Source organism: Ornithorhynchus anatinus, chromosome 9 (genome assembly GCF_004115215.2).
Source record: "Ornithorhynchus anatinus isolate Pmale09 chromosome 9, mOrnAna1.pri.v4, whole genome shotgun sequence".
Classification (NCBI taxonomy): domain Eukaryota; kingdom Metazoa; phylum Chordata; class Mammalia; order Monotremata; family Ornithorhynchidae; genus Ornithorhynchus; species Ornithorhynchus anatinus.
In genome coordinates this window covers 49100650-49115620 of record NC_041736.1, presented here as the reverse complement: position 1 = coordinate 49115620, position 14971 = coordinate 49100650, and the positions used below count along the sequence as shown (strand labels likewise).

Sequence of the window (14971 nt, the reverse complement as noted above, 5' to 3'; positions counted from 1 at the left end):
TCTCTCATGTCTCTCTCTTTCTCTCTCCCACCTTTCCCCCATCAATCCCCCTCTCTCCCCCACCCCCGACTTTCCTCCTCACTTCTCCTTGTGTGCGATCATGTCTGAATACACTTTCCTGGGTAAGCATTTTCTGTGTGTGAGCATTTTTGTATGTATGAGTAGATCTGGGCGCAGTGGTGTGAGGCTTTCTTTGTGTGGCCATGTAGAAAGTGGAAAAAAAATTGATTAAATTAAAATAAAACTCCTTAGACATAGAAAAAGAAAGTAAACCAGGTAAAGACTGGATATCTCTACTAGAACAGTGCTTTCCTCATAGTAAGCGCTTAGCAGATACGTTATTAGAGCTTAAGTTAATAGAATATTCTTTACACTCCATTCTGAATAACCAGGGTCCTTGGTCAGTTGTTTTTAAGACAGTGAGGTAAGTGTATGCGTTGTATTGTGTAAGCCTTATTTAAATATTGTTTACTCAGTTGGAATACACCACCCTCTCCCATCTGATGGGTGATATTTGATGTTAAAGCTTCCAGAAATGAGCCGACTCTTTACTGCGGTCCATGGAACATTTCCATGATGTGAGGAAAATCCAAATTGAACTAGAGAAAATTTTGGGTGTGAGACTTTCAGTCAAGTGCTCGTGTTTGGGGAAGTGATAAGTTTGTACTTGCTGTAGATTTCCCTTTGCAAAGCACTCAGTTCGGGTGCCAACCAAAACTGCTCATCTCATCCTAAATGTCCCCTGTGCCCGTAGGTATTTGCGGGATAGATGAATTTGACAAAATGGGGAATCAGCACCAGGCCCTGCTGGAAGCCATGGAACAGCAGAGTATCAGCCTGGCTAAGGCCGGCATCGTCTGCAGCCTCCCTGCACGGACGTCAATCGTTGCTGCTGCCAACCCCGTTGGGGGCCACTACAACAAAGCCAAAACTGTTTCTGAGAATTTGAAGTAAGTCTCAATCAAAAGTTAATCACCAAACTGGCAAAATAAAGAAATCCATTTTCTTGTATCACCAAGACCCTGCTTGGCTAGGTTTGCTATAGGATTTAGTCCAGGGTTGGCCACATTTTGTGGCAGAATGCCACAAAGGACCTCAGCACAAATCTGTTAGGGGGTTGGCACGGTTGGAAGGAGGAGAGAAAAACAGTGTGTCGCAGATCCAGGCAATTCTGTAGGACTGCGAGGAGCCGGAAGTCACTGCTGGTTCTCGGGGCAGAAACGGCAAAGACAGGACTGGCAGATGGGGACGAGTGTGGCCCTAAGGAAAAGTCCCAGAAATACTGAAGCCCCAAGTCCCCTGATGTCCCTCTGGCCTTGCCTGCCTGCCAGGATCCTGCCATAGCCCTTCTTGCCATTTGCTCAAAAATAGTGCCCTTCTTGGTTCACATTCTATCTCCATTTTCCAGAAATCCTGAGGAAAATCCACCTCAAAACAGTAGTAATAATAATAGTAATCGTGGCATTTGTTAAGCGCAGACTCTGTACTAAAAACTGGGTTTGATTCAATACATTCAGATCAGACACATTTCATGGCCCACGTGGGGCTCACAGTTTTGGGGAAAGGTAAAACAGTTATTTAATTATACAGAATGAGGAAATTATGGAAATTATGGCACAGGGACATAAAGTGACACTTGCCCAAGGTCATACAACAATCTTGTATATATCCTTAGGCTCTGTTCCTTCCCCCCTCTTTGCAATTTATTGTAATGTCTATTTCCTCAGCTGGATAATAAACTCCTTGAGAGCAGAGATTGTGCCTACTTACTCTGTTGTACTCTCCCAAGCATTTAATATAATGCCATGAACACAGTAAGCATTCAGGAAATGTCATTGCTTGATTGATTGACGTGGCAGATGGGATTGGAATCCAGGTCTCCTGACTCCCAGCCCTGTACTCTTTCAACTAGGCCATGCTCCTTTTCAGTGACTCTTAAGTTGCCATTTGTGCCAGAAGTCACTTGGCATGTCACTTGGGCTTGGGGTTCGAGGCTCCTGTCGCCCAAGGCAGATTATGAAATGATTTTGTTTGTGGAAAAGAAATCTTTGTTTTATTTCTTGCTCTACTTTTTCCATTGCATTTTACCTTGAGTTATGCTTAGAATTGTGAGAGACACGTGAGTAAAATGTTTCGGTGGGCTTCTGTTTTCATTGGAAACACAACATTGTTCCGGTCTTTATGTTTCTTAGAATGGGAAGTGCCTTACTGTCCAGGTTTGACCTGGTATTCATTCTGTTAGACACGCCAAATGAGGACCATGACCATTTGCTCTCCGAACACGTGATGGCGATGAGAGCTGGGAAATCTAAAATTATCCAGAGCGCTACTGTGGTTCGTCTGAACAGCCAGGATTCGAACACCTCTCTTCTTGAAGTGGTTTCCGATAAACCTTTATCCGAGAGATTGAAGGTGGAATTTTTTGTAACAAACTGGCTCTGTCGCTTGCTTTCACTTCATTTAGTTTTGAGGATTAGATGTCATTCTTTTCTTTAATTGTAGCAATAGCCCATATACTTTTCCTGTTAAATCCTTCACCTACATTAGAAGTTGGCAAGGGCCCAGAGGAAGAGGGAGCAAAGGAACAGGAGTAGAAGGGGAAAAGGGAAAGAAAAAAGCACAGGACTCTGGGTGATTAGGAGACACAAGCCCCCAGTCTTCCAGCCTCATGCATATGTACCAGTCATATTCATCGAGGTAGACTCTCTAGAGTGGAGCAGTGCAGCTGCAGGAGGAGGGAAGAGAAACTAGCTAAGGTAGCGTTATCGATTGAGCTCCCATTTGGTGTAACGCACTCTACGAAGCATTTGGGAAGTAGAGACAATTTCCATGCCCACTGTGATCTCCCGATCAGCCACTTGGACCATTAGCTCTGTCTGCAGTGAGGCGTCTGTAGGAGCCGTCCGATGTGTCAGTTCATGGCACCTGATACCTGGCTGCGCTGGCGTCGTAGTAGATAGGGGTAAGAGAAGGGAAGCAGCAACAGATACATAAGGTGAGATATGCCGTGGCACCTCCTGAATCCCCTAAACGCTAACTCTACCAGTGAAAAGATCCAGGGCTAGCATAGGTTGAATTCACTGTCCTGAAGTGGCACCTCACACAAGTGTTATCTATGTAATCCAGAAACCCTCGTTGTCGTTGCTGTTCCAGGTAATCCCTGGGGAAAACCTGGATCCCATTCCACACCAGCTATTGAGAAAGTATGTAGGATATTCTCGTCAGTATGTCCATCCCAGGTTATCTCCAGAAGCCGCCCAAGCCCTTCAGGAATTTTATCTTGAGCTCCGGAAACAGAACTTGGGGTTGGATAGCACACCCATCACCACGAGGCAATTGGAGTCCTTGATTCGTCTTACGGAAGTATGATTTCAGTTTTACCCTATTTTGTAAGTGGTGCCGTGGATCATTCATCCTCGTTTCTTAAAACTCTCTTGCCCCCCTCTACCTGTAATTTGTCCGATTCCCCTGCTAGATTGTCAACTCCCTGAAGATGGGGATTGTGTCTTCTAACTCTATTATTATTCCAAAGGCCACAGTAGAGTGCTCTCACCAAGTGAGCGCTCAGTAAATACTACTGATTGATCCCATAAGGGAGTTAAATTAACCAGAGATGAAACAACCATCGTGCAACCCCCATGGCCTAGACCTTTCTCAAGAGAACCTTCCTGTAGTTTGGTAGTATTTAGGCATTCCCCTGCCTCGGTGCAGAACAATTTGGATTTGATGTGGATTTCTGGGCTTCAGTTTGAACTTGTGAGAATATTTGCATATACCCAGTAGTCCACCTGGGCAAACTACAAGTCCCTGCAGTCACTGAGGTACGTAGAGCCTACTCCTATTCCCTACCTCTCACACCAAGGATGTTTCCAACCATCAGAGCCCTGCAAAACTGGGCTAAAGAGCCTTGGAGTGAGGGGAGGGCTAGGTTTGCACACTCCAGTCAGCTCACATACCCTTCCTCCATTATACCTGTCGACGAGCCTATCACTTAAAGGGGCTGCTAACAAAATGAACCATTTCATTTCCTTTTCCAAACCCTTTAATTTGGTTTTGATTACCATTTTATTTGGTTATTTGGTCCCTTGCTTCTTGAATAAAATTCTAAAGAAAAAAATAAATGCCAGACTAAGAGAATTCAGTAAAAAGTTCTCCTTCACAAGCCTGTAAGTTATTCAGTTGCATTCTGCTTATTTTAAATGTTTCCTTTTAGGTATTTGCTATGAGTGTTTAAGAATGTCAAATCTCATTACTGGGTTAAAGTAACCCCACCAAGAGTTTGTCTATAGTGACAGTTTTTCAGACAAAAGAGGGGCATAACAGTTTAGAGTTCAGTTACTTCTGAAGTCATACTCATAAGAAAGATTTTAAAGTTGGTTTAAATTTGTCACTGATTTCATACTCGACTCCCCCGTTAGAATGTAAAGCTCCTAGTGGATAGGTAACATGTCAATCCTGTTTGTTGTACTTTCCCAGAACTAGACTGTAAGCTCGTTGTGGGCAGTGAATGTTTCTGTTTGTTATATTGTTCTCTCCCAGGCATTCATATAATGCTTTGCACACAGTAAACACTCAATAAGTACGACTGAATAAATGAATGAATGAATGCATTGTACTCAGTGGATGTGCAATAAATACCATTACTAACATCAATATGGAAAATAGCATATCAGATGACAGGGTTCAATTTTTAGACTTTCCAATCCATAGCTTAAATATGCTCAGATGGAATAATGTAGCTTTAATGCCTAATGACTAAAGGATGACCACATGTCCTGAGGTCTGGATATAGAGTATACATTTTAGCTTTATGATGAATATATTTAACTGCTTCTGTTAATTGTCCAAACTGAAAATGGAACCTGTCCTCATTTTATTAAAAGGCCCGGGCAAGGTTGGAATTGAGGGAAAAGGCAACCAAAGAAGATGCAGAAGATGTAATAGAAATAATGAAGTACAGGTAAAAAATCCACTTTTAAAATTAAGCTAAGAAATTATAACCAGGAAAATTGCATTTTTTCCCCATAGATGGCTTGACTGACTTGTATATGATTTTTGTAATCCTGATTGGTTTTTTTTTTTAGAGCAAACTGCTTTAGTTAAAAATGGTGGCGATGAATAACTAGGTGCCACTATTCCCTCAGTATGATTTTTAAGCCATTTAAGAGATTTCTGTAGCATAAAACTTGCAAAAAATTGATGGCAACACATTTTGGTCCTAAGACAGAGATCACCAGTTTTGGTTCATATTTGTCAATAGGTCTTTTCTAATTTATAAAGTTATGCTTATTGCTGATGTATCTCAATTTTAATCGTTTATTTAATGAAATATAAGTAATCTGGTATATTTTGTAAACACTACCTCTCAGCCAGTAATGTACTTGGCGTGGTAATCGAAGATTTGAATAAAGATCCCAGAACTTGCCCGGTATCTCCAAGCTCCACAGACTTGAGGAAAGTTTGATTTTTACTTAGTGCCTGTTAAACCGGTGGTAGAGGAAGGCACATTATGCTTATGTTCTGCAGTCTGTCTTTATTTCTAGACGTAATATAAAGTAACGGCCTAATTTTATAAAGTCGTTCACGAATTATATTTTGTCTACCATAGACGCTATTATTTTTTTAGCTGCCCCTCTTCACTGGAATTAAAACATTAACCTTACAGGATCTGCTGTGGTGTCAAGACCTGACAAAGAGTGCTATTTTTAAGGCCTGTTTTCGCTTGACTCTTCTGGTCAGGGAAAGCTGAAAAATTCCAGTCACCAAGTTATTCCTGGCTCTCAGATATTTGTGGATGACTAAAAGAAAGAAATGGTTTGCCTGCCAAGCAGAGGGGAGCAAGCCATTCAAAAATAAGTCTAAGAAAAGTCATTGACAATTCCAAAAATCAAAATCAATTGTAACTGGAAAGTTTCAGGTCAACACCTCCCCAGGTTCAGCCAGCACTAATCTCGTCCTCTCGAGTGTGGAGGTGGGGCAGGTGGATCCCTCACGATGGACAGCTTCATCTCCATCACCCTGAAGACCTGTGGCTCATGGCTTCTTTTATCCTCCTTGCTTCCCGATCCTTTTTAGCTCCATCTTTACTGCTAGTGAGTCTGTACTAGCACCACCTTCTGGGGCAGAGATCAACTGGGCTTCATTGATTTAATATTGCCGAGAAGGTAGATTAATGTTGGACTTCAAACCTTTTGTTATACATTCAGTCGTATTTATTGAGAGCTTACAGGGCAGAGTGTTGTACTGAGCGCTTGGGAGAGTACAGTACAACAACAACAAACAGACATAATGAGTTTGGTGGAGGGAGGGGGAAGGGCAGGGGGCCAGATTTTATATGACCCTGATGCACCACACTTACCCTGAACTAAATCCAGGCCTATGGGGACAGTTCTGGGTTGTTGGGTCCCCAAGAGTGGGATTGAATCTTGGTTTAATGCACAGTCCTCCATAACAGCTGAACTTCCCGGGGACAGAGAAGGAGGTTCTAATGTTGTGATATTGTTAGCACTCTCATATATATTTTGGTATTTTCAGGAGAGTAATTTCCTACAGTATCCAGGAGTGACCTTTAATTTTTTAACCTGAAACAAAATTTGGCTAGATATTTTTTAAGTTAAGAACTGCGAAAAGCAAGTTATCTGAATGTGACCTCTATATTTCTAAGACATGACATTTTGTGGTGTGGGGAGCTTGCTTGATCGTAGAATCTTTTCAGACCTGCCAGATTTGCTTTACAATTTAACTTTCTTTTCTTCCCTCTCAAGCATGTTAGGAACTTACACAGATGAATTTGGAAATCTGGACTTTGAACGTTCACAGCATGGTTCTGGAATGAGCAATCGGTCGCTTGCAAAAAGATTTATATCTGCTCTCAACACAATCGCAGAAAGAACCTACAACAATTTATTTCAATTTCAACAACTTCGACAGATTGCAAAAGAAGCAAACATTCAGGTAAAGAGGTAGAACAAAACGAGTGGTTTTAATGTTTACAGTCTGTCAGCTGTGCATTTTTTGTTAATATTAGATGGGGGTTTTTTCCTCCAATTCTCCTCCCTCCTCTTCCCCCACCACCCATTCAGTGATCATCTTTTAGCAAACAGCTGGAAAAAAGCGGGGAAAACATTTTGTAGCATTTTTGCATGGACATTTGTTTTTCCTTTTGTTGCCTACTTAAAAAAAACACCTAAAATCTATATAGCTAAACTTTACTTCTTTAAGTCAGTGAATATAATCATATAGGATTTCTTCAGCGGACATTAACCTGAGTGAACTTTTCCAGAATTCTGTTAGCCTTTTAGTAGTACTGTTTGCTAAAGAAGCTTAATTTAGAAGAATGTTTTTCTTTTAAAGCATTAATGGAGAAATAGTAATGTGCCTTAGATCTGACTTGTGGAATTCTTCTTTACATGAATTAAGGCTTTCTTTGTTCTCTTGTAGGTCTCTGATTTTGAAAACTTCATTGGATCACTTAATGACCAAGGTTACCTTTTGAAAAAAGGACCAAAGATTTACCAGCTTCAAACTATGTAAAAGGGTTTTCTCAATGACATTATCTTCAGACGTGTAGTTGTCTCATAAATTGAATAAAATAAAGGAAAATTAAAATGTACGTAAGGTACCCAATAAGAATTAGATCCATATTTATTGGCAGTTTAATAAAATACACAACTATCCCCAAAAGACCCAACAGCCAGTTGTTAAGACCACTTACAGAAATTCTGCCCTAAAATGAATGGCAGTCTATCGCTGTCGTTGGCAAAGTCTAGAAAGCCAAACGTTTGGTTGCTAGAACTGGCAGACAACTTGGTGTTCATTTTTTCCCCCCAGTCCCCTTAAATAGCCAACAAAAGAGAGATAGAAAGAAATCTTTCCATTTAAAGGATTCTGATTAATCTCAACAGGTATTCTAAAATATTAAAACCCATTTCTAACAGTTCAATGCTAATGAAACAGTTTTTGCATTAGAGGAGTTTTGGTTTCTTTCAGAAAACTTATTTGAAATTTAATGATTATTTTCTTATTTAGGGAATTAAAGTTATTTACTTGAGTTTTCAGGGTGACTTTGTTATAGACTTTCTTTAACATTTTACACTTGAATGGGAAAATTTTATATGTATATATTAAGTTTACTATATTAGCTTTTATTTTGTATATTTTTAATAGGCAGTGTAAATACTGATGACTGGCTTAATTTATGAAAAATATTTGTAGTCCTTTGTGTTGTTGGATATTGATTAAACATGAGTGTTCAGCACTAAAATGTATATGCAAGCTTTTTTATGTTAAAAAAATGGACAAATAAGCTTCTATCTGTAAACTGAATTTCCTACTGTGCATTAGTTTGCTTTGCCTAGTAAAACTGAGCATGGCTTCAGCTAATGTTGCCTCCAGTTTTGTCCTCTTTTCCAGTAACTGATTACAAAAATACTGAATAATTTACCATCAGTTCAGAACATCGTCTTTTCTGGACCCCATGAATAACCAAATGCTGAATAATTTGATTTGAACCTAAAAGAATATAAAAGTTCCACTTTTAACAGGCACATAATTTCGGCTCAGAAGGTTGGGATTCGTTGCAAGGTTATGTATACAAACCAGTCTCTGGAATGCCAAAGCTTTAGCAACTGATTTAGTAGCAAAGAGAATAATTGAAGGGAAGGATGAAAAAAAAATCCACTCTAATTATAGGATACCAAAAAAAATTCATTTGACAAATGTAAGAAGAATAGATGAAAGAAAACATTAAAAATGGGACCTCAAAATATGCTTAATTTTAACATGTAATAAGTGAGATGACAGCATAAAGAAAAGTAATGAGGCCATAAACAATATTTTTCGGGTTTGGAAACTATAGTGGATCCTATAAGATTAACATTCAAGCTACAATGAAAGGGGCATGTAAAAATCACATTTTTTTTTTTTTACAACTTTATAAAAGCCCAATCCAGCCCAAGCCTTCTCTGTTCTCCCTTCCCAGGTCTCACAGTCTTAACAAAGTTCAGGGTTCAACGAATTTTGAACCCCAAATATTTAAGGCTTAGTGGCATGGCATAGCCAATTGGTAGGAAACAATAACTCATTCAATTCATTAGAAGTATTTATTGAACACCTCCTGAGTACCGAACACTCAGCTGGGAGAGAACCACAGAAACTAAAGATAGTCCCTTACGCCCAAGGAGCTTTCCCTATTGCAAAAGAGCAATTTTGCAGTTTTCCATGTGCTGCAGCGGCAGTCTGGAGAAAGGTGAGCGATGTGATAATGCAGGACAGAAAAATCAACAGCGATCCAGCCCCGGCCTCATGCTAATGGCCCAATCCTTTCAGGCAAGTCCAGCATTTCTTGGCAAGGAAAGGGGAGCCAAAGGGCAGAACTCCTCTGGCCCCTTTCCTACCTCCTTTACTTCGTAGCACAGGATGGGCCAATTCAACCAAGGTGGGACTAAATCAGAACCCTCTGGTACAATTTGGGTCCAGAAGATGAGTTTCCAGGTCTCTACGGCCAACTGTCTGAGCCTCGACCTCACACAGCCTGTTTAGGATCATCAGCCCAAGTCCCGTTGAAGAGAAACCCCCCTAGTCACACGCCCCTGTCCCACTGTCAAACCTGGGGCCGTGAACACATGCAGCGCAAATTCATTCAATAGTATTTATTGAGCGCTTACTATGTGCAGAGCCCTGTACTAAGTGCTTGGAATGGACAATTTGGCATCAGAGAGAGACAACCCCTGCCCAATGACAGGCTCACAGTCTAATCGGGGCGACACAGACAAAAACAAGACAACATAATCACGATAAATAGAATCAAGGGGATGTAAATATCATTAACAAAATAAATAGGGTAATAAAAAAATATATACAGATGAGCACAGTACTGACGGGAGGGGAAGGGAGAGGGTTGTGTTACCTATTAGGGGAAGCAGCGTGGCTCAGTGGAAAGAGCCTGGGCTTCGGAGTCAGAGGTCATGGGTTCGACTCCTGGCTCTGTCACTTGTCAGCTGTGTGACCATGGGCAAGTCACAACTTCTCTGAGCCTCAGTGACCTCATCTGTAAAATGGGGATTAACTGTGGCCTTATGTGGGACAACTTGATGACCCTGTATCTACCCCAGCGCTTAGAACAGTGCTCTGCACATAGTAAGGGCTTAACAAATACCAACATTATTATTATTATTATTATTATTAATTGCGGTATCTGTTGAGCTCTCACTGTGTACCAAGCACCCGGAGATACAGCTGGGATCCATCTGCCACTTTCAGCCCCAAAACCTTCCCCCCAGATTCAGTGCGTTTGTTGGTAAATACAGGGATGTAATCACTGTAAGGGACTTGTATTTCGAGAAAAGAGGTACAAATGCAGAATTTCTTTTGGTTTATTAGTAATGATAACAGTGACATTTGGTAAAGCGCTGTGCACCAAGCACTGCTCTAAGCACTGGAGTAGATACAAGGCAATCAGTTGGACCCAATCCCTGTCCCACATGGGCTTCACAGTCTCAATCCCCATTTTACAGATGAGGTAACTGAGGCATAGGGAAGTTAAGCCGCTTGCCCAGGGTCACACAGCAGACAAGTGGCACAGCTGGGATTAGAACCCACAACCTCTGACTCCCAAGTCCATGCTCTCGCCACTAGGCCATGCCGCTTCCCTGATTACCCCCTTCTCTGGTTTGATGACCCATTGCTATCAAGTGCAAAGTGGTCACCACAGGAGCTGTCAGACTGAATTTTTTTTTCTTTGCTCTGGCTTTATTTCTTACAACTCACTGGGAGAAAAGCCACCACGAAGAAAACTAAAGTCATAATAATAATGGAAATTGCCAAGTACTTATTAAGCACTGGGGCAGATACAATATGATCAAGCCCAGTCCCTGCCCCATATGCCCAACCTAAGTAGGAGGGAGAATAGGTGTTCAATTCCTATTTTACAGATGAGGAAACTGAGGCATAGAGGTTAAACGAGTTGCCCAAGGTCACACAGCCGACAGGGGTTGCTTGAATCTAAATCTGCTCAATACAGGCTTAGTCTGGTTCTTTGGGTTTATATTTCACAGACTGGGACCTACCCATGTAGAACTCCTTACGTACGTTGGAGTCCTGGAAGTTAGGGATTATGCATTTGCCAAGCAAATCAGCAGTGAGGCATTTGCAGTGACTGGGAGGTCCTGAAAGGGGAGAGGACAGAAATAAAGGGGTTGTGAAAGAAGGTTGATGTGAGAGTCGTGGAGAAAAGAAAGAGTGAGAGAAATCAATGGTTCAACAGGAGTAAACATTATTTAATGAGCACTTGGTCAATCGACAGTATTTACTGAGGACTTAGTGGGTCAGAGCACTGTACTAAGGGCTAGGGAGAGTTGGTAGGCATGTTCCCTGCCCTGTAAACGGTAAGCTTGTTGTGGACAGGGAATGTGTTTGTTAATGAATTGTACATCGCCTTGATTCTATTTAGTTGCCATTGTTTTTACGAGATGTTCTTCCCCTTGACTCTGTTCTCGTCTGTCCGTCTCCCCCGATTAGACTGTAAGCCCGTCAAATGGCAGGGACTGTCTCTATCTGTTGCCGACTTGTTCATCCCAAGCGCTTAGTACAGTGCTCTGCACATAGTAAGCGCTCAATAAATACTATTGAATGAATGCACTGTGCTAAGAATGGGGTAGATAGAAGATAAACTGGTCATCTAAGAGTGAGGGCCAACAGGTATTTTATCCCCCTTTTAGAGATGAGGAAACAGGCACAGAGAAGTCAAGTGATTAGCCATGGTTACGCAACCGGGAAGTGGTGGCATGGGGTTTAGAACGTGCATCTCTTTGGCCCCGTTCTTCCCACTAGGCAACTTTTAAGAATGGTACTTGCATTTTTGCCCGAATGCTTTGATTTTTTAAATTATGACAAGTTGGAGACCTCAACAACCCTTTCTTTACCTTATTCAATATAACTGATTTCACAAAACAGAGCATTTCATTTTTTCAATCAAAACAATTTTGTTTTGCTCTAACTTCAGGACAGAGTGCCATAAAGGGACACAAATAAGTGGGGCATCAAGAACCCCAGTTCACTACCGCAAGAAGCAATAAACCCATCGTGTGGCTTCACTGTCTCTCTCCATTCTCTCTCCCTCCCTCTTCCACCCCATTTCTTCTCCTCAGCCTTCACTCCTAAATCTGCTTCCTCCTCTTAAGTACTATCACAACCTCCCCCACCTGTTTTAAGAGAAAGTTAAACCTTAGCCACCATTTTGTTAACAGAGATATGGTAGTGATGCAGCTTTGAGTCAAAACTGCCCTGCAGTTAACACGAGTTTATTCTAGAATACAAACAATTTGAAACCAACCATCAGAAAACTCTGGGCTTCGTGAAACGCTTGCAATTTCCTCACGAGCAGGAGAGGTCAGCTGTAGGGCCATAGTAACTGGTAGGTATTTTGGCTACTGCAGTGTTTTAAATCTGTACCTCCTGGTTTACTAAATTATTTCAAACACCTGAAATAATTTGGGGGTGTGGTTTGCTCCTACTTTAAAATTCAGAGCTAAGTAATTCTCCTCTTTCCATTGCCACCTTCTGTGGGGTGCTAAAATCAGTGGCAGTTTTAATCTGCAACATTTATATAGCAGTTTGGTTAAACTGTCTTTTACCAAATCTTTGGTTTTCTCCCCACCCCAGCTCTAAAAGACAGAGGACAGATAAAGCTTGGTTTGTACCAAGCTGGATAACTCTATTCAGGTAAAATGTATATTTCATCTGTGTGTTTGGATTGGGTGGCATCTCTTGATTTAATTGTCTTACCTAATTCCTCTGCATACACAGTAGGAACTTGATGATAAGTAGCAATAGTGTAAACGAGGAGTGTAAGGCAGAGAAGAAGGAGCGGCTCTCTAGAATTCTTGAAGGCCTGGGGTTTGGTATTTGGATGTGGTATTTAAATTCTCACTACGTGCCCAGTGCTGGAGTAGATAGAGCATACCCAGATGAGATACAGTTCCTGCCCTCCATACACCTTACAGCCTAAGCTGGAGGGAGAAGAGGTATTTTATTCCCATTTGATATTTAAGGAGACTGAGAAACAAAGAAGTTGAGTAACTTTCCCAAGGTCACACAGCAGGCAAATGGTAGAACCTGGCTCGGAGCCCAGATCTCCTGACTTCCCATCCTCTGCCGTTTCCACTAAACTATGCTGCTTTCCAAAGTCCAGCAAGTCATAATAATAATATTGGCATTTGTTAAGCGCTCACTCTGTGCCAAGCACCGTTCTAAACGCTGGGGAGGATACAAGGCGATCAGGTTGTCCCCCTTGGGGTTCACAGTCTTAATCCCCATAAGCATAATACCTGGCAAAAAGTTTGGCAGGGCTCCGAGTATGTTTCCTCAAGAGCCTCCTGAAGAGGGAATGTTTGTAGCCTCCCACAGTTGCTAGTAAAACTGTGTCCCCGAGGGAGTACAATTTCCCTTCCACCCACACCGCCGTAAGCGCCAGCTAGGACAGGAGGTGGTACCTATTATTACTTTCCCAGTTTATCCTGCAATGTTTTGAGATGTATAGTGCGACCTGTAATGTGCCTATCTTTGATTAGTCGGGCCGCTGGCCGTTGCAACTTTCACCTGGGGCTAATAAATCAATCAATGATATTTATTGAGTGCTTACTTTGTGCAAAGGATCACCCTAAGTAGTTGGAGAGTTCACTACAATATAATTAGGGGACACTTCCCTGTCCTTAATGAGTTTACGGCCTAGAGGGTGAGCTAGAAAAATCTGAGCGGGCTGGAGAGGAAACTCATACCAGAACTCGGCTTGCTATTACTTAGTATTGCTTTTGGGGTCTGGGGGGAAGGAATGGAAGAAAAGAAACCTATCGTTGGGTTTCTGTATCTAGGCGAGTGTCTGGACAATCTGGTTTGCTGGGCCGGGTCGGGGGGGGGGGGTGGTGGTCCTCTACGGACATCCTATCTGTGCAAATACAATCACTCATCATCATCAAATCATTCATTCAATTGTATTTATTGAGCGCTTACTGTGTGCAGAGCACTGTACTAAGCGCTTGGAATATACAATTCAGATAGAGATCACCCCTGCCCACCAACATACTCACAGTCTAAAAGACAATAATACTTAAGGTATTAAGTGCTTGCTTACCACGTGCCAAGCACGGGGGTGAATCCAAGAAAATTGGTTGGACACAATCCCTGTCCCACGTGGGTCTCGCATTCGCCATCCCATCTTTTACAGATGAGGGCACTGAGGCCCAGTTGCCCAAGACACAGTTGTCCAAGGTCACATGGCGGACAAGTGCTTAAGCTTAAGGCACATAGTGTTTAACAACTATCATCACCATCATCATTATTATTAAGTGGTAGAAGCCATGACCGTAATCTTCTCATCTTTCGTGGCAAAGGCGGCTGGTCACAGAGCTTTGTCCGTATTTGAGTTAATATGGGATGATCTGTTTTTTTATTTTGGGTATTTTTGGGGTGGGGGGGTAGCTTCTGCAGCCCAAGAGGTGGGATAATCATCATAATGGTGACATCTGTTGGGCGCTTACTAGGTTGCGCTGGGGGGGATACAAGGTCATGAGGTTGTCCCACGTGGGGCTCCCAGTCTTCCTCTCCATTTTGCAGATGAGGTCGAGGTGAAGAGACTTGCCCCAAGTCACCCAGCTGACACTGGGGGCGGGGTGGGGATTCGAACCCACGCCCCCTGACTCCCAAGCCCGGCCTCTTTCCACTGAGCCACGCTGCCTTCCATTCATTCATTCATTCCATCCGGGTCCCTTGATCCTTCTCTGGGGAGGGGGGGAGGCCGGCTGGGGGACGGGCGCCCGGACGGGTCCGCCGCACCCCCCCCGTGTCCGCGAAGTGGTAGCGTCCGCCGCGGCGTCCGCAGAGGGTGAGGCGAGCCCACTCGCGGCGGGCGGGGGGGGGCGTCGGCGTTGGAAAATGTCGTAAAAGCGCGGTGAGCGGGCGGTGGCGCGGCCTCCTC

General features: G+C 42.6%; 1 protein-coding gene across 5 annotated transcripts in view; it reads left to right on the top strand.

Annotated features, from left to right (window-relative positions):
* Nucleotides 1-8382, top strand: part of MCM8 (minichromosome maintenance 8 homologous recombination repair factor) — a 30159-nt gene extending 21777 nt beyond the window's left edge. For 4 of the 5 annotated variants that reach the window (XM_029072248.2, XM_029072247.2, XM_029072249.2 and 1 more), the window contains exons 14-19: nucleotides 755-950; nucleotides 2193-2412; nucleotides 3154-3363; nucleotides 4884-4960; nucleotides 6765-6954; nucleotides 7441-8382. In XM_029072248.2, coding sequence (XP_028928081.1) covers nucleotides 755-950; nucleotides 2193-2412; nucleotides 3154-3363; nucleotides 4884-4960; nucleotides 6765-6954; nucleotides 7441-7533 — 986 coding nt within the window. In that variant the 3' untranslated portion in view covers nucleotides 7534-8382. Of the gene's footprint in view, nucleotides 1-754; nucleotides 951-2192; nucleotides 2413-3153; nucleotides 3390-4883; nucleotides 4961-6764; nucleotides 6955-7440 lie in introns of those variants that run through there. The other variant, XM_029072250.1, reaches the window with a different exon arrangement.
* The last annotated feature ends 6589 nt before the right edge of the window (nucleotides 8383-14971 follow it).